Source organism: Lipotes vexillifer, unplaced genomic scaffold (genome assembly GCF_000442215.2).
Source record: "Lipotes vexillifer unplaced genomic scaffold, Lipotes_vexillifer_v1.1 scaffold965, whole genome shotgun sequence".
Lineage (NCBI taxonomy): Eukaryota > Metazoa > Chordata > Mammalia > Artiodactyla > Lipotidae > Lipotes > Lipotes vexillifer.
The window spans coordinates 1,230,190-1,246,271 of record NW_006769686.1 but is presented as its reverse complement, the minus strand read 5'-3'; the positions used below and the strand labels follow the sequence as shown (position 1 = coordinate 1,246,271).

The 16,082-nt window shown below is 53.5% G+C and overlaps 1 protein-coding gene across 1 annotated transcript in view; it reads left to right on the top strand.

Moving 5' to 3' along the window:
- The first annotated feature begins 3,409 nt into the window (after nt 1-3,409).
- The window catches only part of STK11IP (serine/threonine kinase 11 interacting protein), a 14,304-nt gene continuing 1,631 nt past the window's right edge, over nt 3,410-16,082 (top strand). Inside the window, exons 1-22 of the mRNA XM_007445851.1 lie at nt 3,410-3,482; nt 5,544-5,749; nt 5,963-6,037; nt 6,316-6,411; nt 7,043-7,150; nt 7,276-7,347; nt 8,373-8,499; nt 8,730-8,833; nt 8,963-9,058; nt 9,311-9,352; nt 9,550-9,696; nt 9,874-9,958; nt 10,503-10,832; nt 10,972-11,177; nt 11,482-11,598; nt 11,697-11,874; nt 13,695-13,919; nt 14,023-14,126; nt 15,167-15,264; nt 15,368-15,546; nt 15,744-15,825; nt 16,030-16,082. The exon at nt 16,030-16,082 is cut by the window's right edge and continues 18 nt beyond it. Coding sequence (XP_007445913.1) covers nt 3,422-3,482; nt 5,544-5,749; nt 5,963-6,037; nt 6,316-6,411; nt 7,043-7,150; nt 7,276-7,347; nt 8,373-8,499; nt 8,730-8,833; nt 8,963-9,058; nt 9,311-9,352; nt 9,550-9,696; nt 9,874-9,958; nt 10,503-10,832; nt 10,972-11,177; nt 11,482-11,598; nt 11,697-11,874; nt 13,695-13,919; nt 14,023-14,126; nt 15,167-15,264; nt 15,368-15,546; nt 15,744-15,825; nt 16,030-16,082 — 2,791 coding nt within the window. The 5' untranslated portion in view covers nt 3,410-3,421. The remainder of the gene's footprint in view (nt 3,483-5,543; nt 5,750-5,962; nt 6,038-6,315; nt 6,412-7,042; nt 7,151-7,275; nt 7,348-8,372; nt 8,500-8,729; nt 8,834-8,962; nt 9,059-9,310; nt 9,353-9,549; nt 9,697-9,873; nt 9,959-10,502; nt 10,833-10,971; nt 11,178-11,481; nt 11,599-11,696; nt 11,875-13,694; nt 13,920-14,022; nt 14,127-15,166; nt 15,265-15,367; nt 15,547-15,743; nt 15,826-16,029) is intronic.

Here is a 16,082-nt window from a genome sequence, read left to right as displayed (position 1 = left end):
TTCCTGCTGCCTAAGTTATAACCAGCACACCTTCCCTTAACCCTTTGGTAACAAGCATTTTGCAGATGCTACCCCAGTGAACTTAGGGGTGGCAGGGAAGCTACCAGTGGCAGCTGCTTACAACTCACTTTCTTCCTCACACAATAACATGGGGCTGAAACCTGATGCACATTTCTGACTTTAGGTGGAGTGTTATTCCTGAGGAATAAAACTCAGAAGAGTGTTTGTAAATTAAGAGCATGATGTCATGGCATTTCTTTGAGGAACATAATTTCATTCATGGTAACATGAAATTATGCAGTAGCAAGCCCTGTATATTATATTACTTTCCAAGGACAATTTTTTTTGAAATGGCATTGCATGTCTTTTTAATAAAGATAATAATTCTTTAAGAGGTGAATTTGTATCTTTTTTTTTTTTTTTTTTTGTGGTGATACGCGGGCCTCTCACTGTTGTGGCCTCTCCTGTTGCGGAGCACAGGCTCTGGACGCACAGGCTCAGCGGCCATGGCTCACGGGCCCAGCCACTCCACAGCATGTGGGATCTTCCCATACCGGGGCACAAACTCGTGTCCCCGGCATCGGCAGGCAGACTCTCAACCACTGCGCCACCAGGGAAGCCCTAAGAGGTGAATTTGAAATTCGAACTTTAAAGAGTCCTTAGATTTAATTGTTAAAATAATGTTTAGTTCTTTAATTCTCCTGGAATTTAATGTGTGTGGTGTAAGGGAAGGAACTTAGTTTTTTTCAGATGGTCAGCTAGTTGTCCCAAAACTATTGAACAACTCACTATTTTTTTATAACATTAAAATCAATTTTATCATGGATAGTAAAAAAAAAAAAATCCCCATGTAATCTTGGTTGTTTCTGTCAATATTTGTCTATCTCTTTGTCAGTATCATGCTGCTTTGGTTACTGTGGCTTTATAGGACATTTTGTTATCTGGTAGGGCAAGTCCCCTCTAAGTGCCTCTTATTCTTTTTTCCCCTCAACGTTTCTTGGCAGTGCTCATATGTTTAGTCTTCCAGAGGAATTTAAGAATCAACTTGTCAAGTTCCAAAATTTTCCCACTGAAATTCTGATGGAAATTGCATTAAATTGACATCATTATAATACTGAATCTTCTCATCAGGAACATGTTATCTTTCAATTACTTAGGTCATTTCTAATGTCCTTAAAGTTCTCCAGTTTTCTTCATATATATATGGCATATTTCTCAAAATGTTCTAGGTTCTCTCTTTTTCTGTTATGGTGAACGGATAATTTTTTTCCCTTTCAGACTTTAAGTTTTTGCAAAGGTTTTGTTTTAGTCCAGGTCCTTATGGTAGCACTTTACAGAAATACACTCAAACTAACTTAGGGGAAAAAAAAGGGGTGGGGTGGGGAGAATTCTTTGGAAGGTGGCCAAGGCCTGCCCTGCAGGCCAAGGGCAGAAAGGGGAGTGGGCCTCACACAGGGCTGGAAAAAAGAACTGCTTGGTCTCTTCTTGTTGCTTCTCTCAGGAGATGGTTTCCTCTCCCTCTGTAGTTCAGCTTTCTTTGCTGCTTTTTGTCCCCCTTTTACATTCAAGGGGATGCAGAACAAATATGGCTATAGGAGCTACCCACAAGAATGGTGAAAAACGATGTGGGCTGGAGAGGCACCCCTGAAATTGATTTCAAAGCACTACAATTGTCAGAAACATCAAAAGAATCTGTCTCTTCTTGTCTAAAGAGGATAGAATTAGCAGTAACAGTATGGGAGAACCCGCCCTCCCGGGTTCCAGGCGATTGCTAAACAGGGACTGACAATCATCACCCTTATGGGATTAATAATTCAACAAAAATATATTGAAACCTACGGTAGAACACAGGGAATTCTACTCAATGCTCTGTGGTGACCTAAATGAGAAGGAAATCCAAAAAAGAGGGGATATATGTACAGGTATAGCTGACTCACTTTGCTGCACAGGGTAAACTAACACAATATTGTAAAGCAACTATACTCCAATAAAAAAATAAATATATATATATATATCGAGGTCCTACTTTTACTTCATATTTGTATACTGCTTCGCTGATCATGACGTGCTTCCTCGTAGTCCCTTTCATTGCCTTTTAGGGTTTGGGCTCAGACCACACAAAGTATGCCATAGTCGTCAAACTGTATGCTTTAGTAGCATAACTTGCCATTTCAAATAATTTGTCTTCAGAAAAGAAGATCCTTCAAATTTTGCAACTTGGGATAAAGATGACTATGACCTTATTCCTTATTCCTACTCTCAACTGGCTTACGATTCATTTTGAAAATAAATCAGAAAATTGGGCACTACATTAAAAACAAACAAACAAACAAACCCTCCTCGAAAACAAGAAATTCTGTAAAGAGACATTATTCTTAATCTAATTCTGTAGTCGATGTCTGTTATTTGACCGGGTGCCAGGTGAAAGCTACAACGGGAACTTGGCAGTCTCAGCAATATCGGTTACTAATTGAACGACCTTCCCAAGTAACCTAAGCTTTGTGAATCCGTTTTCTCATTTTCAAACACGAAACAATAACAACTTTTAAATTCAGGTGTTAGAAAACAAAGTAAAAACAAAAAACAAAAAAAAAAAAGGACGAGGTGCACGTGGAGGGCTAACAATCGCTAATGAGAGAGCCCGATACTGATGAAGAAAAAAGAAAAGCAAGTTTGGAGCGAGATTAAGTAAAAACTGTCAAAGAAACCCCAGAGATGGCACCTCCGCCAGCTCCAGCTCTTTCACACAGATGTCAAAAAAAGTCCCTGCATGGCGGACACGCTCTTCTTTAATTGAAAAGGGAGTGTTCACTTTGGACGAGTCTTTTTCTTACTAACAGAAAATTCCTTTCCTCTAAACTTTGCTTCCCCGCCCAGTCTGCAAACAAGGAGTCAGATTTTCCTCACTGGCTCGGAGGAGCGCCGCCGAGCCCAGCGTGCGTCTCAGGACGTGCGGAGCCCGCAGCTGGGCGCGGCCGACGGAGGCCCAACTCGCAGCAGTGGTCTGGGATCAAGCAGCTGCCACCGCAGAAGGCCCGCCCTCGACAGAACCAGCGGGCACCGTCCCCCATCCGACACGTTCGCACGACTGAGGGCGTGGTTTCCGGCAGCGGAGGCCTGCTTTACGGCCGTCCCTCCCGCGCGCCTTTCTTCCGGGGCGGGACTTCCTGCCCATTATTGATAGGCGCCGGGCTGCAGAGCTGGTGGCAGGATTATACAGAAAGGTCAGTCTGGCTGGCCAGACGTTATACTCCTTGAAAGGGCACTAAGGAGGAGCTCTTACTTGCCCTCTTTTTTGTTTTTTTTTTTCTCTCCGCGAGGCCTCGGTTTGCGCGGACGTCTTGGCCTTTTGGCACTACCACCCACCTGAAGCTCTTCCGCTTCCTCTTTGCTCAGGCTCCGCCCCCAGCGTCCTGTGGCCATGACTACCGCCCCGCGGGACTCCCTGGTGTGGAAGCTCGCTGGGCTGCTGCGTGAGTCCGGTGAGTAGACTTCCGGTTGGGCTGGGGCGAGATGGGGTACGTCCTACCTTCCAGAGACACGCCCCCTAAGATTCATGGGGTTACAGCTGTTTAGGGTTACGAGGGTTTGGGTGTCGAAGAATTCACTTCTTTACTCCTCTGGGGTTTGTTCGCTCTGTTCTTTGTCTTTGACAGTCTAGACCTTAGCCATCCTTCGAGGCCAAACTCCAGTGCCACTTCCTTCATGCGTTCTCTGATACTCTCAGAGGGAAGTGATGGTTATTTGGCCGCAAGCCCCTCGAGACCAAAGACTGGTCATAATCATCGTTCTGTGGCAAAGCACTAAGTTTAATTAAAAGCACGAGATTTGAAGTCAGACCCACCTGGGTTGGAATCCCAACTCTTTCAAACTTGACCAAATTGTTTAAGTTTTCTGAGCCTTACTTTTCCTCACCAGCAGCACGACATGATTCTACTTATCTCAAAGGTTGCTATGGGGATTAACTTTAATTCACATAAAGCATTTAGAACAACGATTGCATATATAGTAAGTGCTCAAAATTGGTAGTAATTATTATAATTTCTTTCCTCGGAGCCTGGGCACAGTGGAGCCATAGTCGTTGTTCAGTGATGGATGGCATTAGTTGTGGTAAAACAAGTCCTGGCTTTGAAATCAGATGGACAACTTCCTACCAGCTGTATGATCTCAATCGAGATTCTTCTTTGAGGTCCAATTTCCTTATTTGTAAGGGAGTGTAAACAGTGCTTCTTAGGAGATTCTGATGACATTTAAATGAAGTAACATGTCTGGCACATATTGCTCAACGTTAGCTGCCTTCCATCACTGTGCACTCCTATTGATGGTATCTGTGGAATCTCTATAGCATTTTTACTGGCTTGTAGTATTAACTGTGCACATGTCTTATCTCCGCTTGTAGACTGGGAGGCTCTTTGAGGGTGGGGAGAATCCTTGAACCTTGCCTGTATCTCCTCAGTGTTTAGTACATAGAAAATCCTTCATACAAGGTTGTAGGATTTGATAATTTATTCAGCAGAAATCTGACTTGGTTCCAGGGGTTAGGGCTGATGGTGTGTGTGTGTGCCCGTGCACGCGTGCACGTGCAGGGACACAAGTGACTAAAGAGGTAGCAGGAGGGAGAGTGTTGCAGTGATGGAATAGATTTGTATCTTGATTGTAGTGGTGGTGACAGGAATCTACATGTAGCAAGATAGCATAGATCTATATATACACATTGTACCAATGCCAATTTCCTGGTTTTGATACTGTACTCCATATAAAATATAACCATTGGGGATTACATTTTAAAGGTATGAGGGACCTGTCTGTACTATTTCTGCAAAATCCTTCTAGTCAATCTTTATTTTTAAAAAAAACTTTAAAAAAATTCTCTTTGCCTACCTTGTAGTTGTACTTTTTTAGTTGCAGTAATGAATACCAAAGATGCCCTCAAGGATGAGAGTCTCATTGGAGAAAGCAGTTTTAACACGGAGAGCAATAACAATACCTTAGTGCTTTAGAGCGGTTATTTCCATGACATGCATTTTAGTGTTGTTTGAAAGTTTCTGTAAGTGCGCATGTTACTTTTGCAATCAGAAAAAAAATACAGATAAAGCAATCAACTTTAATGTAAAATGAGTGATTATGGGGAAAAGTTCAGCAGTGTTGTGTGTTGAGAAAGCTTCCTGGAGAGAAGGTACGTCTCAAGCTGGGCGGAGTGGAAGCGGGTGTGTCAGAAAATGAGGAAGCTGGGAACCAAGTCCACTGTATTTCCAGCACTGTGAGTAGGCCCGGCTCTTTTGAGCAGAAGGTGAAGGAAAATTTAGAAAAGTTGGAGTCTTGTAGCGAAGCAGTCTGCTATATCAGGCTGAAAAGTTAGGAGTTTCTGAAGGTAGCGGCAAGCTGTTGAAGACTTTTGAGCAAGGAAGAGGTAAAAAATTTGATCCTGTAGTGGAGGATGGACAGTACGAGTTGGAGTGAGTGTATGCTGGGGTCACAAGTCTTAGAATAAAAGGAAAGAGCCTTTTCTTATGTGCTGCTCCTGTCTGCCCCTCTCCCTGCAGGGGATGCGGTCCTGTCTGGCCGTAGCACCCTGAGCCTGCTCACTGCCGCACTGCAGCAGCTGAACCACGTATTTGAGCTGCACCTGGGGCCATGGGGCCCTGGCCAGACAGGCTTTGTGGCTCTGCCTTCCCACCCCGCCGACTCCCCCGTCATCCTCCAGCTTCAGTTCCTCTTCGATGTGCTGCAGAAAACACTTTCACTCAAGGTTCTGGGGTGGGAATGGGGTAGGATATACAAAAAGCCCAAAAGAGCAGTGGAGGCGGGGCTGGGGGTACGGCATGAGTGCACGAAGTCTGCAGGGCCCAGATTCAGATGAGGTGAGAGCTGTGCTTGGCCGTGCTAGGGAAGAGAGACCAAGGAAACGGACGTGTGCTGGTCCTCAGTGACCTGAGGGTTTTTGTTTTTTTGTTTTTTTTAGCTGGTCCATGTCCCAGGTCTTGGCCTCCCAGGGCCCATCAAAATCTTTCCATTCAAGTCCCTTCGGCAGCTGGAGGTATGGGGTGTTGGGGGATGTTGGTGCCCAAAACCCAGCTTGAGCAGCCATTTGGGGCAGAGAAAGAGATGTGGTCTCTTTTGGTGGGGTGTGGGGGGCAGACCTGAGTGTGCTGGTTGCTCTGCAGTGATGTGCCACCCACTCTCTTCCACTTAATGCTGCCCTGATCCATAGGTGGCTTCGTCATCTTTTCCTGCCTCCCTGTTGGGAGGCGGGGATGAGACCTCTGTCTTCTGTGAAGTTCAGTCTTCTTCCCTCCCTCCCTTCCCTTGTCCCAGCTTCGAGGTGTCCCCCTCCACTGCCTCCATGGCCTCCGTGCCATCTATTCCCAGCTGGAGACCCTGATTTGCAGCAGGAGCCTCCAGGCATTAGAGGTGAGGAGGGTGAGGGGTGAACATGGATGCCTTGTCCTGAGGGACGTGGAGGACCAAGCTCTGGGGTTCCCCCTTCTCTGCAGCCTTCCCTGCCTCCTGCCTCCCACCTCCCTCTGGACCCAGTGTCCTTGCTTCTTCTGCTGTGTTCCCGCAGCACTCTGTGCCTGTCCATATGTTTACAGTCACACCTAGCATATTGTATGCAATATCCTCATGTCTGCCTCCCCGCTCTGCCCACAGTGAACTCCTTGGGGACAGGGCCCTGGGCTTTCTTTAAGTCTTCATTTCCAGACTGAGTTCAGTGTATAAAGAGTGAATGGGGCTTTCCTGGTGGCGCAGTGGTTGAGAGTCTGCCTGCCGATGCGGCGGACATGGGTTCGTGCCCCGGTCTGGGAGGATCCCACATGCCGCGGAGCGGCTGGGCCCGTGAGCCATGGCTGCTGGGTCTGCGCGTCCGGAGCCTGTGCTCTGCAATGGGAGAGGCCACAACAGTGAGAGGCCCTCGTACCGCAAAAAAAAAAAAAAGAAAAAGCAAAAAAAAAAGAGTGAATGAACGACCGGCTGATAGAGCGTGGTCTTGGCATGGTAGGGAGGGGAGAGTGGAGGTAACAGCACCTGCCTGCCTGCGCAGGAGCTCCTTTCAGCCTGCGGTGGTGACCTCTGCTCTGCCCTGCCCTGGCTGGCTCTGCTCTCTGCCGACTTCAGCTACAACACTCTGACTGCCTTAGACAGCTCCCTGGTGAGTGAGCCTCAGAAGGGGCTTTGGGGAACTGGGGAACGACAGGGATGGGTTCTTAGGGAGGAGGGCCAGTTGGCTGCCTGGGGGCGTCACATTTTCCACTTCCTTTTCCCATCCCTCCTCAGCGTCTCTTGTCAGCTCTGCGCTTCTTGAACCTGAGCCACAACCAGGTCCAAGACTGTGAGGGTTTCCTGATGGTGAGTAGGAGCAGCCTGGCTGGCCCCAGCCCCTGGGGCCTCTGATTGTTCTGCTCTGACCCTCTCTCCTGGACTCCTTTTGCTCCCACCTTGCCCTTGCCCTCGCCCCCAGGCCCCTAACCCCCTCAGATCCACATTCTGGGAGGTGATACTGTTTGGAGGCACAGATTCCAGCATAAGACAAAGCAGTGTTCAAATCTCAACTCCTATCCCTGTGTGATTTGGGACAAATTAGTTAGTCTCTCAATTTTTTTATCTGTAAAGTGCACATCCTAGGAGTACCTACTTTTATAGTATTCAAATGATTGTGAACGGTATCTGATGTTACTTAGCCCAGTGCCTAGCTCAGAAAAGGGTAGCTTTCGTGGTGAGGATGAAGGGCATTTCTCCCATGTCTCCCTGTTAGATATAGCTGGATACTAGTTAAAACGGTAATAAACTATTTGTGATATTTAATTAGTAGTAAAACTATTTTAATTAGTAATAAGCTATTCATCGTGAACTGAACTCAAGTTTGATTTGTGCATCGGTGGGCGTTTTCAGTGGAGACTGAGCTAGTGGGAAGGGGGACAATGGGGGGCTTGAGCAGATTCTCTCCTTGACCAAACTCTAGACGGGTTCCTCTGAAGTCAGGGAAGTGGAAATTTACGAAAAGCAGGAAACGGGCATTGGTCTGTGTGAAACCTGTCTGATTTGCTAACTGGCACTTTTCGAAGTCCCGTGGAGGCTGGGAGATCTGGGCCCTATCTTCAGGCATTGGCTGGAGCAAACTAAATCCTTCTGGCAGCCTTGAGTTTTTCTGGGCAGCAGTGTAAGGGGGCTGGAGTTGTCATTCTGGAGCTATCAGAAACTGGTAGATTTGTGCAAGCCTCAATGTGGGGGAGGTGGGGGGGATGAAATCATTTGTGCTGGCAGTCTGCAGTCTTTATAGGCCAAGGTTGAGGCCTAGTCGAGAAGAGGGTTCAGAGGAGCCTGACTAGAGTTTGGTCAAGGAGAGAATCTTCCTCACCCCCACCCCCTCCCAGGACTTGTCTGAGCTCTGCCATCTGGACATCTCCTATAACCATCTGCGTCTGGTGCCGAGAATGGGACCCTCGGGGGCTGCTCTGGGGACCCTGATACTGCGAGGCAATGAGCTCCAGAGCCTGCACGGTGAGTGGGGGAGATGGGGCGGCCAGGCTGGAGGGGAGGACGGGGCAGACATGGAGGGGAACGGCAGCATTGTGAGACTCAGGGCGGCCTGGGACCCGTGTGCCCCCAGAGCCTCTCATGCGGCCTTCGGGCAGGTCTGAGGTGCCCAGGCTGGCCTTTCTGCTGTGCCCCCCACCCCCTCCACCCTTGCTCACCCGCATGCCCCTTCTCCCCTCTCACCCCTGCCCCAGGCCTGGAGCAGCTGCGGAACCTGCGGCACCTGGATGTGGCCTACAACCTGCTGGAAAGACACAGGGAGCTGTCGCCGCTGTGGCTGCTGGCTGAGCTCCGCAAGGTGAGGACCCAGGAGCTAGCTTTGCGCCCCTCCTTCCTTCCCTCCCTCCCCACCATGCTGAGTCGCTCAGCATCCCTCCTCACACGGGGGTGCCCAAGGCCTGCCTCAGCCTCCTCTTCCTGTCCCCAGCTCTGCCTGGAGGGGAACCCTTTGTGGTTCCACCCTGAGCACCGAGCGGCCACCGCCCGGTGCTTGTCACCCCGTGTCAGGGACGCTGCTGCTGGGGTGAGTGGTCTTCCCACGTCTGCTCTGCCTTCCCTTTCCTGCCCAGGCCTCCCCAGCCCCTGCACCCTCTTGCCTCTCCACCCTCATCCCTAGGCTAGGGACCAAGGCCTCGGACCCCCTGTGTATCATGCTGTTCCCCCTCGCTGACCCTGCTGGTGCTTACAGGGCTAGGAGGACCCCCAGCCCTGGCTTGGGGCTCCCCAGGGCGTGTGCTCCTCACCGACACTACCCTCCCCTTTTATCTTCACTCAGTTCCTTCTTGATGGGAAGGCCTTGTCACTGACTGATTTTCAGGTTCGTGTGGTGGGAATGATGGCGGGATCGACTTGGGAGGATGTGAAGGGAGGGCACTGGCTGAGGGAAATAGAGGGCTGTGCAGGAGGGGGCTGCCTGCTCAGCTGGCAAGCAGGTCCCGTCTCTCAGAGAGCGCGGGTGGGACAGAGGTGCTCCCTGGCTCCGACCTCTTTCTCCTTCCTGTTGCCCCACGCCAGACCTCCCCATCCTCAGGCCTTGGCCCCATGGCCCCACCTCTGCCCCGGCCAGTGGGGAGTACCACGGAAACCTCCGGCGGCGCTGACTTGAGTGACAGCCCCTCGTCGGGGGGCATTGTGGCCCAGCCCCCGGTTCGTAAGGTTAAGGTAAACGGTGTCCTAGGCTGCCTCATGCCCGGGGTTGGGTGCCTCAATGGCGGCTCTGGTTAGCCAATGCACTGGGAGTAAGTAAGGGCTTATCCTTGCCTGTGGGTGGGTATTTTGGGCAGGTTGGGTGGCAGGCCCCTGGCTTTCATAGAATGTGGTCCCTCTACCCAACCTCAGAGCCGAGTCCGTGTGAGGCGGGCGAGTATCTCGGAACCCAGTGATACGGACCCGGACCCCCGGACTCTGGACCCCTCCCCGGCTGGTGAGTTAGCCCACCTCCAGCCCCCCTGCCCCCGTCCAGTGTGCTCCCGTCTTCTGGCTGGAGGACTTTTACTTTTGGTGGAGTGGAGCATTGTGAGGGGCATTGTCGTCCTTCCTCTTTCCTTTTAGTCTGGGAAGAGGAGAAAAGACTGCTCCTGGGCAGCACTTTCCAAAGGGTTTTTCAAAGAACACTGTTTTTGTTGGATGTCAGAGGTCAGGTGATGAAAGGATTCCGTGGCCCGATCAGTCTGGGAAAAGCTGTGTTAAACGAGAGTTAAGCAGTTTCTTCAGGATGTCTCAGGACCTTAAATGTGCTGCTCGGTCTGTCCAGTCTCCCAAAGCAGCAGGTGCTGCGTGCTTCTGAGTCCAATGTGACCACAGTGTCCCACAGAAGGCGCTTTGGGACGTGCTCCCTCTGACCTGGCTCTCCCCCTGCCGTCGCAGCCCCTTTTACTTCACCCTGAGGGGCACGCTCAGAAGAGGCCGGGGCCGCCGGGGACTGTGGCGGTCCGGGCTCGCTAAGCTGCTCTCCCCCGCCTGCCCAGGGTGGTTTGCGCAGCAGCATCGGGAGCTGGAGCTCATGAACAGCTTCCGGGACCGGTTTGGCTGTGACTGGCTGCAGTACAGGAATCATCTGCAGGCCTCCGGGACCCCTGCCCTCAGCACCCTGCGTCCGGGCACCCCGAGCCCAGAGACTGTGAGCAGCCCTCCGCCCCCTGAGACGGAGTCTGCACAGGAAGAAGCAGAGGAGGTCGGGGTGGAGCCAGAGCTGCGGGAGGAAGAGGAGGGGGCGGAAGAGGAAGAGGAGGAGGAGGAGGGGCAGGAGCCACGCGGAGTGGAGGGTGAGTGCGCGGCGGGTGTGGAGGCTGGGGCCGGTGGTGGGGCGCGTCTGGGAGTTAGGAGACCCCAGGTGCGGGGTGGCTGACCCCTTGGGGATGGATGGCCACCCCACGGGGGGCAGAGTCTTGGCTGCCTGTCTCTCCTTACAGGGTCCCTCTCTTGGTCTCTCCTCAGTGGAGCTCTGTCGCCCCATGTTGGTGTGTCCCCTGGAGGGGCCCGAGGGCTTGCGGGGCAGGGAATGCTTTCTCTGGGTCACTGCTGGCCACCTGTTTGAGGTGGAGCTCCAAGCAGCTCGAACCCTGGAACGGCTTGAGCTCCAGAGTCTGGAGGCAGCTGAGGTAGAGGCTGAGACCCAGACCCAGAGCGAGCCGGTGCCCGAGGTGAGCGATGGAAGCCGGGCTTCTGGAAGCAGTGCTGGGCTTCTTCGGGAGCCGACTCTGACAGCATGGCGGGTGCCAGGCAGTGGGCGGCGTGCTTCCCACACTCTCTCTGAGCTTAGAGCTTCGGAGGGGCGCTGAGCGGGGCAGGGTGGGCCCCAGGTAGCCTGGGAGGCTGGGCTGAGGAGCAGAGCTTCTGGGCTGGAGCATGGTGGTCAGCAAAAGCATTTTGATGGAGTCCAGAGCTTTGTTTTCCTCCACGCTCTCAGTATAACCCTCATCCCTCCGACCCCCTCTTCCTGCGCAGGGCTCAGATCCACGCCCTGGGGGCCCTGTCCTCGTTCTCCGCTTCTCCTACATCTGCCCCGAGCGGCAGTTGCGTCGCTATGTGGTGCTGGAGCCAGATGCCCAGGCCGCTGTCCAGGTGACGGGGCCTGGCGTGGGGCCCAGGAGGCTGCGGGAAGTTGGAAGCCCGAGGGCTGGGGTCCTGCTCACGGCGCTGTTTGGCCCGCCCTGTTTCAGGAGCTGCTGGCTGTGTTGACCCCAGCAGCCACCTTGGGGAAGCACCAGCTTGGGGAGGCGAGGGACCCTCCCAGCAGCAGACTCCAGTGTCTGCGCTGTGGCCACGAGTTCAAGCCAGAGGAGCCCAGGTCGGGACTGGATGGTGAGGAAGGCTGGAGGCCTCTGTTCCAGAAGACAGGTACCAGCCCTGCCCTTGACCTCCCTACCCACGTGCCTCCTGCTGCTTCAGGGAAAATGGTTTTAAGGTGGGAGTGGGGAGGGGGAGCCCTAGGGCAGAAAGGAGCGGGGACGAACTTTTCGGCCTGGAGGAAAAATTAAAACCAAAAAAAGAAAGAAAAGAAATTACATCCTTTTTCCCCTTTTAAAGTCAGGAAATAGAGTCTCTGTAACTACTTAAACATATACCCATTGATTTTTCATAACTTGGGGCCTTTCCCTCCTTCTTTTGACTAATACGTCAGAAACTACATAAAACCTACTGAGCCCCCACTGCAGTGCTGGGTTGTCTTGCTGCTGAGTAGGATGCTGTGGGAGTTGGCTTAGACTGTCCTTCTCTGACTGACCTTGTGAGCTACTTGATACCCAGTAGTGCCTCGTGGCATCTCTTCACATCCTGTTCTCTAAGATGAGAGGTTTTTCCATTACAGACCAGTCAAAACCATGTCTTTGAAGACACTGAAGAAGAAAGAATTTTTTTTTTTTTTTTTTTTTTTTTTTTGGTACGCGGGCCTCTCACTGCCGTGGCCTCTCCCGCTGCGGAGCACAGGCTCAGCGGCCATGGCTCACGGGCGCAGCCGCTCCACGGCATGCGGGATCCTCCCGGACCGGGGCACGAACCCGTGTCCCCTGCATCGGCAGGCGGACTCTCAACCACTGCGCCACCAGGGAGGCCCAAATGTATGATTTTTATTAGTCACTTTTCCCTTCTTGGCAGCAGCTGGAGCAGGGGTTTAGATTTTGTTCAGAAAATTGAGCCCTCTCCATCCCCCACCCTGAGTTTGCCCTGACAGCCGCAGGCCCCCAAGGCCCAGCAGCACAGTGTGTGCAACAGAAAGAGCCCCACGCTGTCCCTGACCCTGTCTGTACACCATGGGTCATGTGGCCCTGGGAGTCCTTTCGGTGGTGGCATTCGTCATGAAGATTCCTGTGTGCTCCATTCTCCTTTGATTTGAGCCTCAGTCACTTCATCTGAGCAAAGAAGAGAATGGACTTGCCCCATGACGTTAGGAGGTTTAAAAGTGACAAAACGGCACCAGGCACAAGTTGCCTGGCACAGAACCAAGGACCTCCACAAATGGTAGCTGCTGCTATGACCCTCCAGCCATGTGGTCTTGGGCAGGGTGCATCAGTCATTTGATCTTTGGTTTCCTCACTTGCAAAACGGGCTCAGGAGAGTTTTGATACAACGTCAAAGGGTCTAGCACGTCCCCAATGCGTTGTAGCTGCTCAAAGAATGTTTCCTTTCTCGTTGCTGATCTGTGTCCTGGAATCTTTACCCGATTCCATTCCCTCATCCTGACCACCTTCTAAGATAGATACCGTCATCATCCCCATCTCACAGATGAGGCACCAGGCACAGAGCGCTTAGGTGACTTTTCAGAGTTGCTTAGATGACAGCCTTCAAGTAATGGAGCCTGGAATCGGACCCTTATCTGTTGATTTGGGGCTTTCAGACATCAAGTATATGCCCAACCCAAGGCTGTGAGAGGGGCCCAGAGCAAGGCCTGGCTGAGTTTGGCCCTCTCTGAGACAGCCTGAGATGAGAAGGCAGGGTGTATTGAGGTTGTGGGCCGAGGCTCCAGGCTTACTCATCCCTCACTGGGGCGGGGAGCGATTGGTCAGCAGCCACTCCTGCAGAGGGCATCAGGTGGGTTGGGAGCGCCTGGAGCTAGCGTGTGAAGCTGGAGATGGGGGAGTGGGTAGGGAGTGCTGTGAGCACAGCGAGAGGCTGTGGTGCTGTGTGTGTGATTCATGGGACTGTGCCCATCCTCCCTCCAGAATCGCCTGCTGTGTGTCCAAACTGTGGTAGTGATCACGTGGTTCTCCTGTCCCCTGGAACCCCCAGTGGGAAACGGAGGCAGGGAGAGCAATCGCCGGCCCCCTCGCAGTCCCCGAGCCCCGTCCATGGCCCTCCTGGCCACAGTGCCTACAGCACCAGGACCGGCAGTGCCCCATCTCAGGCACCGGCCTCCCGTGACTGCCACAGTTGGAGCCTCAGCCCCCGTGAGTCTAGGCGAACAGAGACGGGGTAGGGGAGGGTGTTCGGGGGAGGGGTGCTGGAGCCAGGGTGGCCAGGGCAGGCTGATGGCCCACCGCTTGCCCCCAGCCCCTGAGCGCTGTGGCCTCCGCTCTGTGGACCACCGACTCCGGCTCTTCCTGGACGTCGAGGTGTTCACCGATGCCCAAGAGGAGTTCCAGTGCTGCCTCAAGGTCTGTGCCAGCCTGGCTCTGCCCTGTGCCCCCAACTGACCAGGGTTCCCGCCTGTTTCCATCACAGCCAAGTGTGTCCAGGCGATTGCGCTGGAGCCTCCAGGTCTGGCTTCTGGTTTAAACTCCGGCAGCTGCTCTCAGTGTGGCTGTGAACATGTTTCTTGGTATTTGAGTCTCCGTTGTCTCCCCTCTACCACGGGGAGGATACTGCCTACCTCACGGGGTGTGGAGCACACGTGAGAGCCAATGTCTGCAGGCTGCCTGGTGCAGCCCCTGGCGCTTAGTAAATGGGGTCTCCGGCCATTATTGTATATCCCCCACGCCATCAGACCCTCTCTGTGGAGCTCTGAGCAGTTGCAGGACACTAAGGGTCTAGAGTACATCGGTCTCGCCCTCCATCTTCTCTTCTGGTGTGAGGAACAGCGAGTCATGACGCGGTGTGAAAGTGCTGGAATCAGGCTCAGGCCGTAGAGGGGCATCTGATCCAGCCTGTGTGGGCCAGGGAAGCTTCCCCTTCCTGTGGTGACGACTAAACCAAGTCTTGAAGGATGAGTTACAGAGGAGGGAGGAAAAGAATGTTCTAGGAAAAGGAAGCGGCAAATGCATGGAGGCCTGAGAGAGTAGCTAGTGGGAAGAACTGGCCGTGATTGGGACAGCCCCAGGGTCGGGGTCCTGAGAGGAGTCTGAGCAGGCAGGCAGGGGTCATTCAGGAGCATTGTCTTGTGTCGGCCACAGAGTTTGGACTTGAACCTGAGTCTTGTGGGAGCCACTGCAGGCCTTGGAAGCAGGGGAGCGACAATTGGTTTTTTGTTTGGGCATAGTTGTTCTGTCAGAGGGTGGACTGGAGGGGGCGAGATGACAGGCAGGGAGACCTGCTGAGAGCCTGCCGTGGGTCTGAGTGCAGGCGGGGCTGTGGGATAGAGAGCAAGGCCGATGGAGAGCCTGGGTTGGACGCGCAGTGTCACCGGTAGCTTGGCCCTCAGCCTGGCAGCCGCCTCTCTAGTTCTCTCTGTTTCACATCAACTTCCTCTTCCCCTTAGGTACCACTGGTGTTGGCAGGGCACCCTGGGGAGTTTCTGTGTCTTGTGGTTGTGTCTGATCACAGGCTCTACGTGTTGAAGGTGACGGGGGAGATCCGGTGAGTGAGCAGGGCCATGGCCAGGGAGGGGTCCGTCTGGGGCCCCCACGCTCTCACTCTGCTCTCGCTCATTCCTGCCGCTCTGCCCTCACTGTCTCCACAGCGGGCCTCCGGCTGGCTGGCTGCAGCCAACCCTGGCCATTCCCCTGCAGGATCTGAGTAGCATAGAGCTGGGCCTGGCAGGACAGAGCCTGCGGCTGGAGTGGGCGGCCGGGGCAGGTGGCTGTGTCCTGCTGCCCCGAGATGCCAGGCACTGCCGGGCCTTCCTGGAGGAGCTTACGGGTGAGAGAGGGAAGGGGGAGGAGGGAGGGTGGGGTGGGGTACGAGGGCCACGGTGCCAGCTCTGGTGCCCGCAGCGGAGACAGCTAGGTAACGGGACCCATTCCTCTTGGAGGTTCCGCAGTGCAGAGGATGGGAAGGTGTTGAGAGGTTGGGATGGAGTCTTTGAGGGCTCCCTGTCCCTGGCTGGCTCTGTCCAGATGTCTTGCAGTCTCTGCCCCCCACCCGGAGGAGCAGCGTCAGCGCCACAGAGGAGGAGGTGACCCCGAAGCATCGGCTCTGGTGAGTCGATAAGGAGGCTGAGGCCAGGCTGAGGCCCAGACGGCCACTCGTGGAGCACAGGCCCTCGCTCCACAAGCCCCTGGTCGGGCCCTGAGCGCCCACGCCTCCTGACCCGGGCCTGGCCTTCTCCCCACTCTACGCTGTCCTGGTACTTCCCAGCCCCTGGCTGACCGCTCCTTCCTGGGCCTGCCGCCTTCTCCCCAGGCCGTTGCTAGAGACAGACCCTTCCTTGGAGCCGCTCCGGTTCTTCTATCTTC